The 20187-nt window shown below is 41.4% G+C and overlaps 1 protein-coding gene across 23 annotated transcripts in view; it reads right to left on the reverse strand.

The window, feature by feature from the left end:
* Nucleotides 1–20187, reverse strand: part of CAMTA1 (calmodulin binding transcription activator 1) — an 813322-nt gene that overhangs the window by 770469 nt on the left and 22666 nt on the right. For 20 of the 23 annotated variants that reach the window (XM_074334131.1, XM_074334135.1, XM_074334133.1 and 17 more), the window contains exons 2-3: nucleotides 14971–15040; nucleotides 9805–9923 (exon numbers count right to left, since the gene is read on the reverse strand). The exons of 1 other annotated variant lie outside the window; for it this stretch is intronic. In XM_074334131.1, the coding sequence (XP_074190232.1) occupies nucleotides 9805–9923; nucleotides 14971–15040 (189 nt within the window). Of the gene's footprint in view, nucleotides 1–9804; nucleotides 9924–14970; nucleotides 15041–20187 lie in introns of those variants that run through there. 2 more of the 23 variants (XM_074334120.1, XM_074334128.1) reach the window with 1 other exon arrangement.

The raw sequence follows: 20187 nt of genomic DNA on the forward strand, positions 1-20187 counted from the left end.
GCTTTGGGGTGACTCGGCCATCTTTCGAACTGTGCTGTACTGAGTGGACTGGGGGGCTGGGGGCTCTCCTTCCCCCAGGCTTCCTGTCTCCACACTACAAGGGCTCCTCCCCAGAGGACACTTGTGGCTGCCTGCCTCCCCCTCACTCCCACCTTAGACAGGACTGACTTACCTGACAGCTGAGTTTGAGATCAAGAACTGAGTGTGCCTGGTTTAGGAACCTGGGCGCATGTGGGGAGCACACAGTTTGCCCATCTCCTCCACACCGCAAGGAGCTACCAATGACTATCCCGCCAGGCCAGGCTGTGTGACTCAGAGACAAAGTATCAGCAGACCCTTGAGTAGCAGTTATCACTTGAGTAGCAGACCTAAATGATACCTGCTGCTCAGTCCCTCACTCAGTCATTCAGTGAACAGTCACTGAGTGCCCTCCAGGGTTCTAAGCTCCCAGGACCCATCAGCAAACAAAGCAGATGTGGACTCCTGTCCACCATGACCTTCCAGTCTAGCGGGGCAACCAGACAACACACTGGAAAAAGAAGGGAATCACACAGTACATCAGATGATGATAAATGCTAATTCCCAAACACGTAGGTCTCACTAGCCTCATTTATGAAACAAAAAATACATAATCATCACAGCAGGTTCTCTGAATTGCTTGAGGAATGGATTGTTAAAAATTACTGAAAAATGCCGAAATATAAAAATTTTGATTAATAATAATTAAAGCATTTAACAAAAGTGATTCTTAAAACAATCAGAGTCAGGAAGTCTAAATTTTGTTCAACAGTACAAATACAAAATAAAATTTTAACATACACATTAACAATTGTCTTCTGATGCCGGGAAAAGCGGTACTGTCGCTACATGGTTTAAAGACACGTCAGGAAAATGCGAAATGACTAGATTCTGACCTCAATTTTATAGATCCTGCTTAATTTCAAGCCATTTTAATGTATCCTTTCTCATAAATGGAAAGCAGATGGTATTTTCCATTTTTTTCCAAGTCTTCCTTAATTTTTCAAAAGGTATATATAGTTAAATGTTTTTATCCCTTCTCTCAGAAAAGCAGCCTTCTGCAGCCCTTCTAAAGCAGAACCCCAGCTTCCAACAAGACAGCCTCCCTCCTGGGCAGCTGCTCTGAGTGGCTCCTGCCCCCACAGAACACCTCGCCTGGCTTCATGTCGGGACGTCCCCCTTCCCTGCAGTGCTACCCACACTTCAGGCACGGGCCACACACTCAATGATGGTCTCTCCTTTTTCAAAAGACTTGGGTCTCTGAAAACTCCTGGAACTAATAAGCAATTACAGGTGGTTAATGCACAAAAGTGTACTGCCGTCCTATATGCCATTAATGCACAAGTGGAATCTGAATTTTTAAATACTCTTTACATTAGCACCTCCCCTACCAAAAATGAAATAATTAGATATTAAAGCTCACAAAGTACGTCCATGATGAAAACGACAAAACTGATGAAGGAAATCAAAGAACTCAATATACAGAGAGACAGCCCATGTTCCTGGATAGGAAGACTCAAGATGGCCAAGATGGCGGTTCTTCTCAACTTGATCTATGGATTCAACACAATCCCAACCAAAATCCCAGCAAGTTGTTTTGTGAGTATCAACAAACTGACTGTCAAGTTTGGATGAAGAGGCAAAAGACCCAGAACAGCCAACTCAATATTGAAGAACCAAGTCAGAGGACTGACACTCCCCGACTCCGAGACTTACTACAAAGCTACAGTAATCAAGACGGTGTGGTACCAGTGAAGGAACAGACAAGTAGGTCAGTGGAACAGAACAGAGAGCCCAGAAACAGACCCACATAAATACAGTCAACTGATCTTTGATGACGGCGCAAAGGCAACACAGTGGAGTCTCTTCAACAAATGGAACGACTGGACATCCACAGGCCAAAAAATGAATCTAGACACAGACCTTACATTCTTTACCAAAATCAACTCAAAATAAATCACAGACCTACATGTAAAATGCAAAACTATAAAACTCCTAGAAGATAACAGGAGAAAACCGTGATGACCTTGAGTGACACTCAGTAGAAAACCTTGAGTGACACTCAGTAGTGTCACTTAAGTTGTTCTTGGACTAATGACAACACCAAAGGCACAATCCATGGAAGAAAGAATTGATAAGCTAGACTTAATTAAAATTAAAAATTTCTGCTCTGTGAAAGACAGTATCAAGAGAATGACAAGACAAGCCACAGACTGGGAGAAAATATTTGCAAAGGACACATCTCATAAACACATCTCATAAAGGGCTGTTATCCAAGATATACAAAGAACCCTTAAAACTCAAAGCTGAGACTGCAGTCAAATGAAGTTAGTTAGAATATCCTTCCAGGAGGCTGGGATTCTTCCTCTGGCTGAGTTTCACTGGAACTTGGTAGAAATGCACATTCTCAGGCTCCACCCCAGGCCCGCTGGATCAGAGGCTCTGGGGTGGAGCCCTGCGACCTGGGTTTTAACAAGACGTCCAGGGGCCAGCTCACCTTGAAAACCACTACGCCAGCCTTCGTGTACTCGTTCTTCCCTTGTCCATCTCGCTGACCCATCAGCAGGGCTCAGCATGCCCTGCGGGAAAGTCACCACCACAGACGTCTCCCCCTGGCACGGAAAAGACGGAAAGACGGGGTCTTCTAGCCCCACGTAGCCCGTCGATAAAGAGCCCGCAGAGTGTGCAGTGTGAATGCAACTGAAAACTCGACTCAAGCTCTCCTCATCCAACTGAGAAAAGTGCGGCTCAAACTGCATCCTCATTTACACTTTGGACATATTTTTTAAAACAATCTCAGGAAACGTCACTATATGGCAAGACCTGGGCAAAAGAACACTCTGTTCACACAGACAGCTACAGTGCTAGACAGCTACAGAGACTTGGAGAAGGTACCAAAGAAGAACCTGGAGCCCCTGACTTAGAGCCCCTGAGGGAGCCAACTCCACCAAGTCCAGAGGCACCAAACACCCCTCGCCGCTGGGTGATGAAAACGTTGTGGGATTAGATGGTGGTGATGGTCTCCCAACTTTGTGTACATACTAAAGACCACTAGACTGTACACTTCAAATGTATAAATAAACAAAAGGATGATTAACAGTAAAAAATAAAGTCCCAAGCTAGACCGAAGCCTCCCTGCAGGTCCTGCACTCCCAGATAACCCCGAAAGCCACCATGACCTAGCCACAACTGGAGAATGGGAGGAAGGCAAATCATCACAGGTCTCTTAGCACAACCATCAAAGACTCAAAAGAGGCCAGGCAGGTGTCTTACCTAACGCTCAGCTGGCTGGTGGCAGAGCCAAGACTCCACCTGTTTCTGACAGCCAGTTCTGTATCCTTTCCAAGGTATCAGAGATCCTTGGGCTCACTAAGGAAGTCTGAATTTCGCGTCTTCATTTATAATCTGAAAAAGTAAAGCCTCTAACAAATGTATGCTAACATACAAGTTCACTGCTCAAATGTGTGATCTGTGATTACAACTGCCTGGGTACTCAGTAGTGTCACTTAAGTTGTTCTTGGACTAATGACAAGAACCAGAAGTGAACTTAAAACTAAATGATATATTTGTGCCAAGGCCTAACAGCAGACTTCGAGAAATGCTTGCTGAGCAAAAAACCAGTTTCTGAATAGTTCAGTGGGGGAGAGGGGTGGATAATTGCAGGTCTCACGACAGTGCCCCATGCCAAACTCAAAAGACCCTGCCTGCGAACAGTCACTATTATATTCATGTTGCAAGAGACAATTTAGTTTGGGTAAAATATCATCCATTACATTTAATTTGCTAATACAGATTTTATTAGTTTTGTGGTTTCTTTTTATGTAATGTATGCATCTATTTGAGTTTTATATTTACAGAAGAACTCCAAGAATTAAGAAATTTATACTGAGTGTTTTGTGTTTTTATGTATTTCATCAACTCCACAAATATTTACTGAACATTGACTATGGGCCAAGTATTCTTCTAAGTGCTACATTTTGAAGTATTATAATGTTATATACAAAAGTATAAAATTTTATAAAGTATTATAAACTTATATGTATATTAAAAGTAATATATAAAAAGTTTAGGTCAAAACTGAGGTGGGTCCACAGGAACCTTCTGCCTTTGAAGGAAAAGTCCTTTAGCATCTGATTCAGATTTTCTAAAGATTACTCTACTCTGCAGGTAAGACTTGCTTCTCTCCCCGTTGCACAGAGCCAAACCTGCCTGTACTGCTCCATCCTCACCTGTCCTTGCCTCGCTGATGTGGAAAGATATTCTGCCCCCGGCACTCCAATACACCCAGCCTACCTCTGCCACTACCATGCTGAACTGAAACAGGCGGTCTGATAAGCGGGCACGCGCTCACTTGGATTGTGGTAGCCATTTAGCTCGCTTAGGTTAAACAGAAGAATTCCAGTGAACCCCACTGCTACACAATTATCACGTTTAATTAGAAATTTGGTACCATAAACTACATTCAAAAATCAAAGGGTGTCACACTTCAAACTTGGCTCTGTGTTCATATCTGCATTTTCCTACTTGCGATTCAGCCAGAAGAGCCCCGCCAGGACTGGGAATAATCTGGAGCATTCCAACTGTGGGCACCGCCAAAAGCTAAACAAAGCCCAGCCTCAGGGTTAGCAACTACTGACCGAGTCAGGTAGGCCGCAATCTCTCTCTCACCTTCATAATCAGAGTATAACATGCATTTCAATTCAGCTCACATTTGGGGAGTTAGACAAGTCCTAAATGATCCCCCAAAAATGTGGGTCTACACTGCAAAAAGATAACGTATAAATACAGCAGGAAAACCAACCGTTGAAAAATTACAATCCTAAACCTTTATAAGTTATATAAAGAGAAAAATTTTAATTACAAAAACACTCAAAAATATATGCCTACCCAAAAAAATATGATTAAAGAAACTTTTAAAAGGTGGCTTCTCATTAAAATAACTGAAATGAAATATAATGTAATAATTCTCAGTCTTAAAAGTCCATTTTCCTTACCTGAATATCAAAAATTGGAAAATAAAAAGTATTCGGGACTTAAAAGGGTAATTCTCTCCCTATAAAAAGCATTATAGTCTGCGGGCCTTTCTTCTTCGGGTTCTGCGGTATGACTTCAAACGTAACAGTCTGTAGCGGCCCTGCTCTCAACACAGACACTTTTACCATTAAAACAGCACACTTAATATGAAAATCTCTGAAGCTGCCACCAGCTGAAAACCTTTGATGCAGCTTTAAGATCAGTGCAACTAGATTTCTATTTTGTTTGCTTACTCTAGAGGAACTTTGTATTGGATGAAAAACAAACAAAAGAAAGAGCATTAATAGCTCAGAAACAGTCGCACAGGCGTAAGGAGCTGATCTAAAGCGCGTAAGGAGCATATTTGCATCACCGACGGTCCATGCTGCTCCCTTCGTGTGCCTTTGGAAGGACACGGTGGTAGCCCCAACCTGGGCACTGCACAACAGAGAGCTATTTTAAGTCAAGGAGCTAATTAATGACTAAACAGAAGAAATTTCAGTCCCCACAACATATATGGAGTAGTAATATGTGTAATTATGAAGTCATTTGCGCAATCAGAAAGTTGCATTAGCATAATTATTTCTGGCTCTGGGCCTTAAAAATATTAACTTAAAATGCAGAAACCCTGTAATAGTTCACCTAATGAAGATGTGAATACCAAACTGATTATGAAATAAGAGTCGGTTCTTTGACAAATGTGCTCTGTGTTTAATACATTCTTTCTCTCTGGATATAAAAATTAAGCCTAACCCTCCAGTTACCCAGAGGTACATACAAAATTTCTACTTTTAATATATCTTCTTCATTATCCAGAGCCCACATATTAATATTCATTATTAAGACTCGAAACTGCTTCCCTAAGAAACAAGTGTTTGCTATTAAAAAATAAAAACACCTTCATGCAAAAATACATTAAGTGTATGTGTAATACTTGAAAATGCAAATAAACAAAGAAGCCAAACAATTCTATAAAACAAAAGGATTAGAAATCACTAAAATAACTCCAAAATTTGGGAAAGTCTGTCTGAAATTATTCTTTGGGACAGAAGAGAGTCAAGGCTCCCAATCAGGCTGTGGGCTGATTCCACCCCTCGCATTTCCTCATCTGTAGTGCGAGGGTAATGACATAACACGCCTCACAGACGTAATTCAAGCAGTAAATGTGACTGCGCATGTGGAGTAGCCCCGAGTGCCTAGCATACAACCGGATGTCCAATAAATGTCGGCCGCAGTAATTACTGTCAGCACCATCACCATTTCCTTTAAAGTCTTCAGAACCTGGGGGAAGGGTGTGTGTGGTGGAGAAAGCATATTCTAAAACTGATTTGTTTTCAGTATGTTTATTTTGCAATTGCAAATAGCATTCAAGAAGGGCAGGAGATCTTACCTATTCCGATGGGTTAGAAAAAGTTGAAAGTAGCTGAACTAGGCCCCAAGATCAGCTTCACCACATATTAGCATAAGAACCCAAAACACTAATCCTGTATTAACTCTTTTTAATCCAAAACTAAATCACAGGATAGCTTTGCCAGGTAGAGTAATGTGGCCATGGGGCTTTGATTAAAAGCCGAGACAACACACAACAGAACGAATATTCCTAAGAATTAATAAGCAACATGGAAGAAATTAAGCTGAGAGAGACAGGCCCTATCAAGTGTGCTATCTTGACCAAATTATTTACCCACTTTTTACCATCGCTCTCTCACATCTTTTAATACTGTTGTAAGTCTTAGAAATAATTACATCCAGTGCCCAGTGCCCAGCAAAGGACGGGTGCTCCATAAACGGCAGCAGCTGATCGGGCACGATGACACTCTCCCTCTCTCAACATACACACACAGCGTCAAAATCGGGTTTTCTCAAATAATCACAAATACTATAACACAGGTCTCAGTAAAAGAATTTCTCCAAAGTACACAGCAGTCACATTATACCCAGGAATTCAACTGCACACACCAGGCAGAGAGAGAGAGAGCGAGAGAACATGGGACACGGACAGAGATGACAGTTGACATTGAACAAGCAACCCTGTCGCGAACAAGTGCTGTGCAGAGAGATGGAAAACACGAGTCAGCTGTGCTCTCAACTGCTCTCGTGCCCACAGGCCTCTCCCAGTGACAGAGCCTCGTCCCAATGACAGGGAGCTCCAGAAACGTCATTTTGTACAATAAGGCTCCTGAATACAAGCGACCACTTCGAGTGGTCCCCCACCAAAACGGCCATCTATCCAGCTGCCGAGGGACAGTGGGCCCTTAATGACAGCAGTATGGCTACACTTTAAGAGCAACTCAAGGGGTTTCCTGGGCGATCCCGACTACAGGTGCTCTGCCCCCCACAGGACCACCAAGGCCTGTGACAGAAAGTCCACCAAAGTGGCTTTCCTTCAGGATTTAGTGTCAACATGGATGGCAGGCTGAAGAACGTGGCAAAATGACAATGCCCAGCGAGACTGGAGAAGGAGGCACTTTAATCTGAGTACTGGTGGTTTGTTTCTCCACTATCCAAGCCAATTTTTAAAAATGACAGTTACCATCACCAAAAACACTACAGAATTAACAATAATCTGACTCTTCTGCTGTCACTCTAAGATTCCCCTATTTTTCCAAAAGCCAAAAATAAACAAGACAAAAAGCCAATGTCCTCTACCCAGAAATATGGGCCAACCCTCCAATTCAGTTCCCTCAAATGAGGGTTTCTCAGCGTGGAGCTGCCAAATCACTGAGCACAGGGGAGGGCCACCTGGGAGAGGCAGTCGCAGGCCTGCCTCCTGCCCTCAAGGACACATTCCTCACCTGGGTCCCCGGTGCACAACAATGCACCTTCCTCAGACCCCAGCTTCACCAGTCATGGTCAGACAGGGGTGCAGTTTCCTCTCTTTGGACTTGGGGGCTTTAGCAACAGGTGGCCTAAGCCAGTGGTTTCCACAGGGCTGTGTGAACTGGGGCCCTGGGAGAAAATACACAACAACTTCTGTTTTCCTTTTCATCTCATCCTCTATAAATATTCTTTACTGGGTGTTTTACAATGCAGCTAAAACGTGAAAGCAGTACATGTAAATAATTTAGAGGTAAATAAAATGGGAAAGTTGAAGGCCTGTGCTCAAAAGTTCCAAACCAAAAAAGTTTTGAAACCAATCATCTAAATAATCTACCAAATAAATTTCTGACACTGTTACCTCCAGATTTATAAGATTCTTAAGACCACTGATTTTAACTGATTAAGCCATTGCCGGTTTCAAATATAACTTCAAATCATCATTAAAATAAATTGCCAATTTCATATAACATATAATCTTGAAAAAAGTACATACCTATTATGTGTTTTGTTACATTTATAAGTATACTGAAGCTAATATGTAATACTATGGTATCAAACCCAGGTTTCAGGGAATACAGAGAAACATACCAAGTTTTTAAATAATTCATGACCTCATTGTGACCTCCTGAATGGCTCCCAAATTACACTATTTGCTAACAGACTAACAATTCATGATTAAGACTAATTTTCAGCATATTTACTTTGTTTTCATGTCTAAAATGTTTGAAATAGTTTAAAACAATAGGCCTCTGAGCTAGCTAATATTTGACAAAGCAAAAGCATTCTGTCTAAAGGGAGAATATAATTTATGCAAGTAATCAAAATATACATACCTTAAGAGATTCAAATTTGAGCTAAGGTAACAAAGCTATGAGGTTCTAGCATTTGAATCTGTAAACTGGGGATAAGTAAAGAGATTTTCATCCATATAACCTCTTCCAACTCAAAACAAAAGCTTCTAAATCAAGAAGTTAGAGCAAAACAATCTTAAAAAAATAAGGGTAAATAGGCAGCACTGTTTTCTCCTTGTGTCTTTTAACAAACTGAGTGCCAAGACACAGGGTAAGGTATTGTATTTAACTAAACTTGGAAGTAAATGTTGAAGCAGCAACACGAATTGATTTAGACCAACTATGCAAAACCAGTAACCCCAAGCCATTTGAATTAAAGGAATATAATGCCCAGTGATTTTCCTATTACACACTCAATGTGTATTACCCTAAATTCAAATACTCAGATTTCAAAATAAGAAAAACAACAAAGCAATCCACCCCTAGTATTATGACTCCCAGATTAAGATTTACCAAAAATAAAAATAAAAAACTATCATCCAACCATCCATAAACGTTTACTCATTCTACTTCATCAAATTCATCTACTTCATCAAACTTCTATCTAATTAGATGCTAAATATACACTCTACTACATAGCCTTCATTCTTAAAAATATTCCTATCATTATAGCAAACCAGTTAATTCTCCATGCAAAATGTCTCCACTAGAGAGAACTAAGAGCTGCGCGAGTAAGAAGCCTGCCCTCCCCAATTCTACAGAAACTTCACCCTTCAAGACACTACACATTCTGTGGGCACTGGGGCTGTGTCTTTACTAATTCATGACAACACAGGTACTAACGTTTAACGGAGATGCAGGCAGAATTACCCACCAAGTGCAAGATGCCAAAATGCAAGAAAACGCAGATACAGAAACTCATGCTCCCTTAGTCAGTCAGTCAGCGTGCACGTTTTATAGTTTTCAACGCAAGCCAAGCAGATCAGAGAGAGTTCGAGAAACATGTTGGTTTCTGTCAAATCCAAATTCAATATTCTTCTCATTTACAACTTCCTACTGCAACATTTTGAATTTAAAGCTAATATAAAGTAATACTGTGCAAAATGACCTAAGAAGTTTGCCCTTCCAGAAATTACACCCCTAAGAATAGAAATGTCTCTACCTCATTAGTGTTCCAGCGGTGCCTCTCTTTGGGTAAACTTGAACATTTCGGCAGACATTCAAGCAGCTTTTTCGGTAAAAAGATTTTTACATGACTACTATTGCTGTTCCCATGATCATCTATAAAGAAGAAAACAATAGGTTCAGAGAAAATAATGGAGCAAACCTCCTGTTAAGTATACTGGCGAGGTCTGAAACGGCAGCTCAGTTAGTCAGTCGCCGGGAGACAGAGCACCATTCCTTAGCGAACAATACTCTTTACACCCTCATCGGAGAGATGGCGGCAGGATGGGCAAGAGGCTCGAACAGGAGACCGAGCTTCTGCTCCATACAAGCAAGTGGGCAGGGAGGACCCCAGCGGCTGCCCATAACCAGAACGTTACTTTTAAAGGTTCTTTCACCAGGTTTCCAGGAAGCAAATCAAAATTGCAAAATGATTTAACCTTACAAAACCCAGAAATCTTCCATTAACCAGTTGGAAAAGTTTAAGATTTTTAGGGAAAAAGACTTGTAATAAAATAGGACTATTTTATTCATAAACTACTACTAGTTCATCCCCTAGAATGCAAATAAGACTTTTCCTTTCAAAAGCAAATTACAAATCTTATAAGGAATTCAAACCTGCACTTAGCTACCTAACAGAGGTTGGCCTTTCTAGCCTAAGTCTAAAAATATAGCATTTTAATTAACTTTAATTTACATATGCATAGCTATATCATTAATGTATTTCATCAAAATGTAGCTCTTCTAAATTGGTGAAAGAAAAGTCCATTACTTTCAGATTAGATGGTATGTCTCACTAACTGATAACCGGTCTCCCTGATACTTTCTAGAAGAGATCATTTCCTTTACATATTACTTCATTTGTTTGTTTACTTGCATTATCATTTCCTGTTTCAAAATCTCTGCCTGGCTCAAAATTTCTTGCCATTTTGGCCCATTTAGGTCAACGTTTCCAATTACCCACTCCAATTTTTTTAATGCTAAATGCAGGCCCCAATATCCAAAGGGTGCACTGCATAACCAGCTTCTAGGGAGCAACACATTAAACACTAAAGACTGAATTTGCTCCAGCAAGTCACAGTTGAAACAACTTATTCTGATATTAATAAGGTATATGTAATAAAAACACTAAACTCCATTCCAAATTAAGAGTCCAGGATTCTGGCTCAGTTCTGCTACTTTCGAAGTGTGTGACCTTGGGTAAGTTACTTAATATTTTCAGTTTTCCCAAATCAAGGAGAAATTTGATAACCTTTAATTTTCCTCCAACATAAGTATCTACAGAACTGTCATTCAATGACTTAAAATACTTTACAATTAACCAGCCTTGTGTAGGCACACAGGTATTAGCTAATAACATTAAAAGAGAAAATACAACAATATATTTTCCCAGTCATTTACTATAATGTTGTTTAGCATAGCCTATTTTTTGAACATGTGAAAAACAGAAAATAAAAAACATTTTCTACAGTCACAATAAAATCCTCTCCAAACATTTTTCATCTGATTTATACATTTCTTCTCAAGGAAAAGATCTTAACAGGAAAATACTGGGCATAAAAATAAAGTCTAAAAAAATTTACTACATCATATGGAAATATTTTATAGGGAGGAACTTAAGAGAGTTTTAGCGTACTAAATCTTTTTTGGTCCATGAACTACACAACCAATTGAATTATAATGCCCATCCTCTATTTCTATAAGCAGCATAAAAACTTGAAAAACCTCAAAACTGACTGCTTTTTAGAATCCAAAATTTTAATCTAATAGCAAAATAAAATTAAACTTTTTAAAAATCTGGCTATGAAACCAAAAAAAAGTGTTCAACGAAGAGAAAGTTCACAGAAAGTTCTGTATTAATTACACACTATAAAACCCTTGTAATTTTATGTGCTTATGCATGCTCCCTGCACTTCAGCCTCCAGAGGGAGGGAGGGAGGGAGAGAGGGAGGGACTGCGGGCCATAAAACTTTAAAGCAGAATACCAAATCACAGAGCCTTTACCTCCCTTCCCTTCTCTCTTCCCCTAAAGCGTTTGATTCTCATTTTTCAAAATCTCCCATGATGTGTACAATTCTGAAAGTAGTGGTGGAATTCTAAAATCTATACTCAATTCAAATATTCACCATTGACAAGGTGCCTTTTATGAAAACAGTACCATGCTGGTGCTCAATGGGCTTCCCCTGAACTGTGTACGACTAGTCACATCTCTGAGGAAGCTGTTTAAAACATTAATGTGAGCAATAATTACAGAGCCTGAGCTTCTACTCCTGCTTGTGATCACAACCTGAGGTCGATCTGTCCTCTTAGCCTCCTTGAGGAATCAGCTGTCCTGTGGCACATAAGGCACATGTACCACATGTGCGTCTAGTCCTGAATGTGTCCACGTGTGTGGGGGAGAGAGAGGGAAGGGGAAGAAGGGGGGAGAGGCAGAGGGAGAGGGAGGGAGAGGGAGAGAGAGAGAGGGAGAGAGGGAGAGAGGGAGAGAGAGAGAGGGAGAGAGGGAGAGAGGGAGAGAGAGAGAGGGAGGGAGAGAGGGAGAGGGAGGGAGAGAGGGAGACAGGGAGAGGGAAAAAGTCTTCTCAACAGCACCAGTAACTGCTGTAGAAAAGGCTTCCGTCTTCCACTCTGATACCAAAGCAGGCAGTAGTGAACCGGCCTGAAGGCTTTTTGAGGGAAAGGAGAAAGGCTGTGTAAGCACCATCTCAATCAAGTTTCTAAATATAGCACTTTATGGGGCTGTACAGCCATGGGTTCAAAAGGAAAAGGAGGATGACAGGCCAATGAGTTCCCTTTAATCAGTTTTTAACTGTGCTGCTTCCAGAATCTTAGGTTCATGCTGAATATAAATTGGGTGTTTTTTAGAAACATAACAATGGGTAAATTTTCCCACTGTGCATTATGAAGATGGCAGTTTTAATACTGAGAAAAGAATATTAGGAACTCAAATAGGCAAAATGTTAAAACTCTTATATTCAAATTTCAGTTTTTCCAGTTAAAGTGTGATAAAAAGTAACTTCGCTTACATTGGAAAAGAACTGCTCACATGGCTATACTGTAAAAAATTGTGTTTTCTAACTAAAGGCTGCTTTATCGTGTTCTGGGGATAACTATAAATGACATAATAATCAGACAAGCATGAGCCAGTTTTTAAATCCTTGTCTCAGTACAAGGATTGCAATTGTATCTTGGGTTAACAGTAAAAGTAAGGTATACACTGGTTTCAAAAGCATCTCAGTATTTAATGCAAATAGTTAAATTCTGACACTGCAAGATGGAAGTGTCAGCCAAATACAGGAAAACATTCCATTATCATTATCTAGCACAATACGTATGTATGATGTGTGACTTTACAAAATAATTTTCTAACCTCCTTCACAATAAAAGTAACCAGTAAAGCTCCTGAAATTGACAGATGACTTGCTTGGCAGAAAGCTGTAATTCTAAGAAAATGAACCATCCTTTCCAGTCAACCTTCAAATATTTTCCAAATAATAATTTTAGAGACACAGTATAATTTAACTAAAAATTTCTAAAATGTACAAAAATGTTCATTCACTTGATCAGGCAAAAGGTAGAATTTTTATTTGCATGTTTTATTTCTAAAAATTGGGATTCACATTGCCAAATCCTTTGTTTAAATCCAAAGAAATATATTTGACCTCTTCCTTGGAACACACAGTTGACTTCTGCAAAGTAAATTATAACTATATTAACTCTAACCTGGAAATGCTACATCCATTTTATTTTGATCCATAATTAATAAAAATTAAATAATTTTGGTTCTGTGAATAATTACAAACACTGCTGTTCAATCAAGTTGATTATGATTAATCTCTCAACCTCTAGACCAAACTATTCAAAATAAGTTGGTATAACAGTGTATCAAATTGCTAAATCTTATTGGGGATATATTTGATCAAGAACTTGGAGTGGTAAAATTAAAAGGAAGCTCTACAATTTTCCATTTAGCTCTAATTATTATGTGCTTAGATTTAATTAGTAGGATAGTAACTGATTCAGGAAAACATACCCACATATTGTTATATTCAAGTCGGCACAGTGCTCACAGCAGCAAATCTGCCAGGACTAACGGAAGACCCTCAAATCACTATTCATCCAAAATAAATATTAATTAAGCACCAGCAACGTGCCAAGCATTGATATGATTTCTCTCTTCATTCTTTTCCAAAGAGATTCTCCAAAATGAATTAAACTCAGTTGTAATTATCCAAAATAATTGTAAAGATTAAAAAAACAAAAAATAACACTTTTTAGTAGAAAAGCATAACTAGTTTTGCTATTTAACAAACCCTTTCCTCTCAGAGCGTGTGATCATCAAATTTCGCCCTTTCTATTTTTAGGTGGCCCAGATTTGCCCTTCTCCTGACAATCCTGTTACCAAATCTCTGGCCCTGGTTTGTCAACTCATTACTCAGGTTCAATAAACTCCTATTTATCTGCATCCATATTTTCAATCTAAAAATATGTGGGCGGGGGGGGATAAGTGAGGGCGCAGAAGCCTTGCAATCGGCTGTTCCACTTGCGTCGGGGGCACCTTCCGCTGCTTGGCTGCATTCAATTTCAATCTGAGCTACATATGATCAACTCAATTCATTCTCTGCCACTTCTGGGGGAGTAAACAGCTGTGGGACCCTCTAGCAGGCATCCAGACAGGATTTTACATGGACTCTCAATTATCCTCACAATCCCCTTCAGGGCGCAATTACCCCCATTTTACAGATGAAGAACCAGAGGTTCAGACTAACTTGCCCAAGACCCACAGCTAGAAAGTGGCTCAAATGGGATTCAAACACGACCCGTGGCTTTTCCCACATGACTCCTACTCTAAGTCACCTGGAATTTGACACTAGAAGTATGGAACTGTTGTCTTGCTATCTAACATTTGCACGGTGCTCTGAATGTTCCATGTGGTTAAACCCTTGCCCTTTTTCAATCCTCACAGAAACTTTATGTGGGGAGTATAATTTTGCTACCCCCAGAAGGATTAAGTAACTCATCTAAGATCACACAGCAAATTAAAGGCAGAACCCAGGCCTTCTACATCCCGATCCCAGGCTAATTGCACTGCACTGTAATGGTGGAAATACTCTCACTGCCAAGCCCACCCCTTCCTGTAAGTCAAAAGCTTTTCAAATCCTACCTTCTAGAGGTGGCACGGTGTTGAGAACACAGTAGGTGCTAGTTCCGCAGAATACACTTTGGGAAACGCTCTAAGGAAACAGAAAATAAAATGTAAAACTAATCTTTGAAAAAGATATATAGTGGCTCTTCTGTGGTCTTCCTGCCAAAGGTGCACAACAGGATCTAATCATGAGGACACATCAGACAAACCCCAGTGGAGAACACTCTACAAATGACTGGCCTGCACTCTTTTCAAGAGTGTCAAGGTCATGAAAGTGGAAGGACTGAGAACTGTTGTACATTGAAGGAAACGGAAGAGACAGTTGAGTACGACCCAGGGTTCTGGCTGGACCTGCTTCTACACAGGTTACCACTGGGTCAGCTGGCACAACTGGCAAAGCAGCTGAGGGTTAGACTGTACAAACGCCTCTGAGTTCATTTCCTGATTTTGATTTTTATATTGTGCTTCTGGAGAAGAATATTCTTGTTTGTAGGAAATACAAAAGTATTGGAGGGTGATGAAACATACCGGCAACTTATTCTCACATAGTTCGGGAGAAAAACGTTCTTTGCACTACACCTACAATTTTTCTGTAGGCTTAATTAAGGGTATTTCAAAATGTAAAATCCATGTGTATGAAAAAAAGGTAGATGATGGGAACATGCACTACTTGTATAATTTTTTTTCACAGGGAGCATATGTACTGTGCGCACAGTAAATTTTTACTAAGATGAATCAATGCCATATTCATTTTGCAGGTCAGTCCACATTCAAAGACATTAACCATTTCCCAAAAGGAAGCCCAACACCCAACTCATTCAAAAGCATCTACTGAGTGCCAAGTAACAGTACGGCAGGTGTAGGTCAGGAAGAAGACGGAAGACCAGGTCTCTGCTCTCAGGCTGCTACATGTAAGTCAAATGAAAGTTTTCATACAAAAACCTACACAATGATTAACTTTTAAAATGACACTTTCGGTGAGTCTTGCCAGCCAATTATTTTCAGTCCTAAGAATATCCTTTGCATTTGGTTTCAGTATTAAATAAATTTTTAGATTATTCACCCTGCATTATAAACCACATATTTACTTAGAAAACCAACAATTATTTACAAGTTCAACAACCACTTCAATGTTTTATGTTTAAAATAGAAAAAGCTCAGTTCTCTCGCTTCCTAGCTGTCCTGAGGAAAGTAACTTAACGTCTGCATTACCTCATCAACAAAGGTGGAGATGGTATCTCCTAGTGCAGACGGTTGTTGGGAGAATTAAATGAGATAATGCATACAGTGGTGCTTTAAATTCCAAGTACCACACAAATATTAAATGCTATTGTCACCACGGTCAATAAGGATAATCTTTAACAATGTTAACATTGTCTAAGAGCAAACTGAGGATGGCCTGAATTTTTTGTGCCAAAAAGAGTGTTGAAATCTGACTAAACTTGACTTCCGTGCGTTTTTAACGTTCCCCTCTCACATCCATGGTCCAGTGTTTCACCACAGACTGAGTCCTTCCCCACAACGTGACTCCTAGCTACCAGGATAACCATCAGCTCCCCTAATGATTTATTTTCTGTTTCTGGAAAATCCTTGTTCCAGGACTTTTGCCATCCTTCCATTTGTTGAATCACTAATGCCACCTACTCATTCACGACCTGTGGTAGCAGCATCTGGACCTGAAGACTCTCCCTACGAACCAGAGGCAAATGTCAGAACCTATGTATCCTTTGGAAAATTCAACAGCAGCTTCTTCTCATGACTGCGAGCGTGGAATTACAGCACATGTTAAAAAGCGGCTCACGTAAAGTCAGAAGTACTCTCACTGCCTGTAACACGTGCAAGAGCCGCCAGCAACAGCCTTCAAACCATAATAATGCAACATCTCATCTTAGTGTGGCTTCTGAAGTGAAACTTGAAATTTTACGTTAAAAAGAATGTCTTAAGGCTTAACATTTTCTGGCTTCCTATTACCAAAAAAAGATAGCATAAGTTTACCACTTATCAAGACATCTTAACAAGGGTCTTCACATCAAGTTTTTAAAATGACTAATGTGCAGTGAGACACACTAATAAATGGCTTCAAAACAAACAAGCACTTTTACCTCTGACTTCAAAGTTTGATGACAGGTAAATTAGTGGTAAAATATACCAACAAGAAATCAGAAGAATTAAACAAAAATAACACACGTAACAGAAATATGAATGACCAACCAACCATGATTTGTCTACAGCACTGGCATAATAAATAAAGTCTTAATAGTTAACCAGGGGGCTGGCCCGGTGGCTCAGGAGGTTAGAGCGCTGTGCTCCTGACCCCAAAGGCTGCCGGTTCGATTCCCAGATGGGCCAGTGGGCTCTCAACCACAAGGTTGCCAGTTCGATTCCTTAACTCCTGCAAGGGATGGTGGGCTGCGCCCCCTGCAACTATGATTGAACATGGCACCTTGAGCTGAGCTGCCGCTGAGCTCCCGGATGGCTCAGTTGGTGGGAGTGCGTCCTCTCAACCACAAGGTTGCCAGTTCGAGTCCCACAAGGAATGGTGGGCTGCGCCCCCTGCAACTAGCAACGGCAACTGGACCTGGAGCTGAGCTGCGCCCTCCACAACTAAGACTGAAAGGACAACAACTTGACTTGGGGAAAAAAAGTCCTGGAAGTACACACTGTTCCCCAATAAAGTCCTGTTCCCCTTCCCCAATAAAATCTTTAAAAAAAAAATTAACCAGGACAGAAGTTCACGTAAGTTGAGAGTGAAGTCAAAAGTCATTCTATCCCCAAAATAACCAGGTCCTCAAAGCAAATAAGCCTAAAGAACAAGAAACTCACCTAAGAAATGGCTACCTTGTACCGTGTTTCCCTGAAAATAAGACCTAGCCGGGCAATCAGCTCTAATGCGTCTTTTGGAGCAAAAATTAATATAAGACCCAGTCTTATGTTAGATAAGACCCAGTGTTATAGTAAAATAAGACCGGGTCTTATATTACCTTTTGCTCCAAAAGACGCATTAGAGCTGATTGTCCGGCTAGGTCTTATTTTCGGGGAAACAGAGTATTAAATAACCACAGGCCAGACTCTGAACTGGGTCCTTTCCCTTGACCCCTCGAGATCTGTTTCCCACACTGAGCCAGAGGCAGCTCTGCAGTAGAGGGAGGACCCCTGGACAGCGAGAGCTGGAGTCCTGTATCCCAGGTCCACCACCCCCTGCTGAGAAGCCTGGGGCAAACAGCTGACCTCTCCCTCCACAGCACAATGCACAGAGCAGGCAAAGCACAAGCTGGAACGGCAGACACGTCTGGGTCCCAGTCCTCCCACAGCCCTCCTGGGCTGACTCTTAATTTTAACTCGGACCTCTGGACCTTCAAGAGCCTTCCCCTGACGGAGCTGGGCCCGCTGGCGCCATCTCAGCAGCCTCTCCGAGGCTGCATCTCTCTTTATCGTAACGCCTTCTATTTGTCCTACAATCGTTAAAGGGGTACCTACCACGGGCCAGACCCCGTCCTCGGAGCCGGGGCGGCAGTGAACAAGACAGAACAGGTCCTACCCTCGTGGCGTACCTGCCAGTGGGAGAGGCGGGTGGTAAGTGGGATAAATGCTGTGAAGGCAAGAAAAGTAGGCGGTGCACTCTGGTGAGAACCAGGGAGGGAAAGCACTGTTTCTGATCGTACATCCACGTGTGGGGGAAGGACTAGGCTGGAGCAAGACACCTCTCACTAACCAGATGCACGCCTCTCAGCCTGGCTGCACATCAGTCATCTGGGGAGATTTTTTAAATTCTGATGCCCAGGCTACAACCCTGAACAGTTGAGTCAGAATATGTGGGGGTAGGACCCAGGCATCGGTGTTTTTTTAAAGATTCTCCAGCGATCTCAAGATGTATCCAAGGACGAGGACCACTGATACGTCAGCAGTGGGCCCGCAGTCAGAAACAGCAGTGTGACTCTGGGCAACTCCAACGTCCCCGGTTTTCTCAAGAGTAAAATGGGAGGCTGACCTTGAACAGTGCGTCTCCAACTTCAACGTGCACACAGGTCATCGGCGGACCTGGTGAAGAAGCAGGTTCTGACCCCCGGGTCGGAGTGGGGCCTGGCCCGGGCCTCTATGAAGCCTCCAGGTGAAACTCATGCCACGATTTGGGGCCACGTGTTGAGTATCAGGAACTAAAGGGTCTAAAAGTCCTAACATTCCTCAGCCTCACAATTTCATGAATTCCTAGTCGACTAAGTACTTCTGTCTGTTAACACAAATTATAGTGCAAAACTATACCAGAGTATCCAAGCAAGATCATTAAAAGAAACCACAGGGATGGTTACACAATTAATGTAGTGCCCAGTGTCTCCAGAAGTGGCTGAGAGAGGAGATAGAGACACTCTATAAAATAGATCCCCTGCCTTCAAAAAGTACACTATCAAGTTGGAGGCAACACTAAAGACTGAAAGAAGACATAGCACGGGATTTATTGAAGGCTAACATGAGGGCAGACAGCAGCAGCCTGGAAACCCAGCGACTCCCTGTGTGCCGAGCACAAACTCTGTGGAGGGACAGCCTCTTTCATTCATTTCCGTCTCCTTTCGAGACCCTAGGTCAGGGCGTGACACAGCCACACTCCTTAGACAATGCATATCGTTCTGGGATGCTGGAATAAAGGCAACAAAATGCTATGTAACAAGAAGTGATTGCAGGCTTTGGAAGAGAGAAGTAACATGATGCAAACTGTGTGTACAGTTCTCTGAAATACAGACTGAGAATGTTTAAATCTCCACAGAGTCCCTTTAAAGCTACCTGGGACCCACACAGCTTATTAAATCAGACACGGAGAGGCCACACTGAATGCAATAAACCACTTGTATCAATTAGAAGTGATGCATTAAAAAAAAAAAGTGTCATATATTTTCCATGACTGAAACTGACTCTTAAAATTCACTGGTCAATACATATAACATGACATATAAATAATCAAAATTAGGCAGAGTCTGAAATTCTTAGCACCTTCACTAAACTCATGGGTTGTGCTTAGCGTTCCAGGCACCATGCCCAGACCAGTTAGGGAGCCTAACTCAGGACAAACCACATCATGGCTCAAATACCATAAATATTTACTTCTTGCTCATGTCAAGTCCAAAACAACTGTGCCCGATCAGTAGCGAGCTCTCCTCCGAGCAGCAGCTCTGGCACCCACGGCAGGAGCCTTCCCAAGTCACCAGCCAGCAGAGGGACAGGACACAAGCAACTGTGCCTGGA

The sequence above is a fragment of the Rhinolophus sinicus genome, linkage group LG06, assembly GCF_036562045.2.
Source record: "Rhinolophus sinicus isolate RSC01 linkage group LG06, ASM3656204v1, whole genome shotgun sequence".
In the NCBI taxonomy this organism is placed as follows: Eukaryota; Metazoa; Chordata; class Mammalia; order Chiroptera; family Rhinolophidae; genus Rhinolophus; species Rhinolophus sinicus.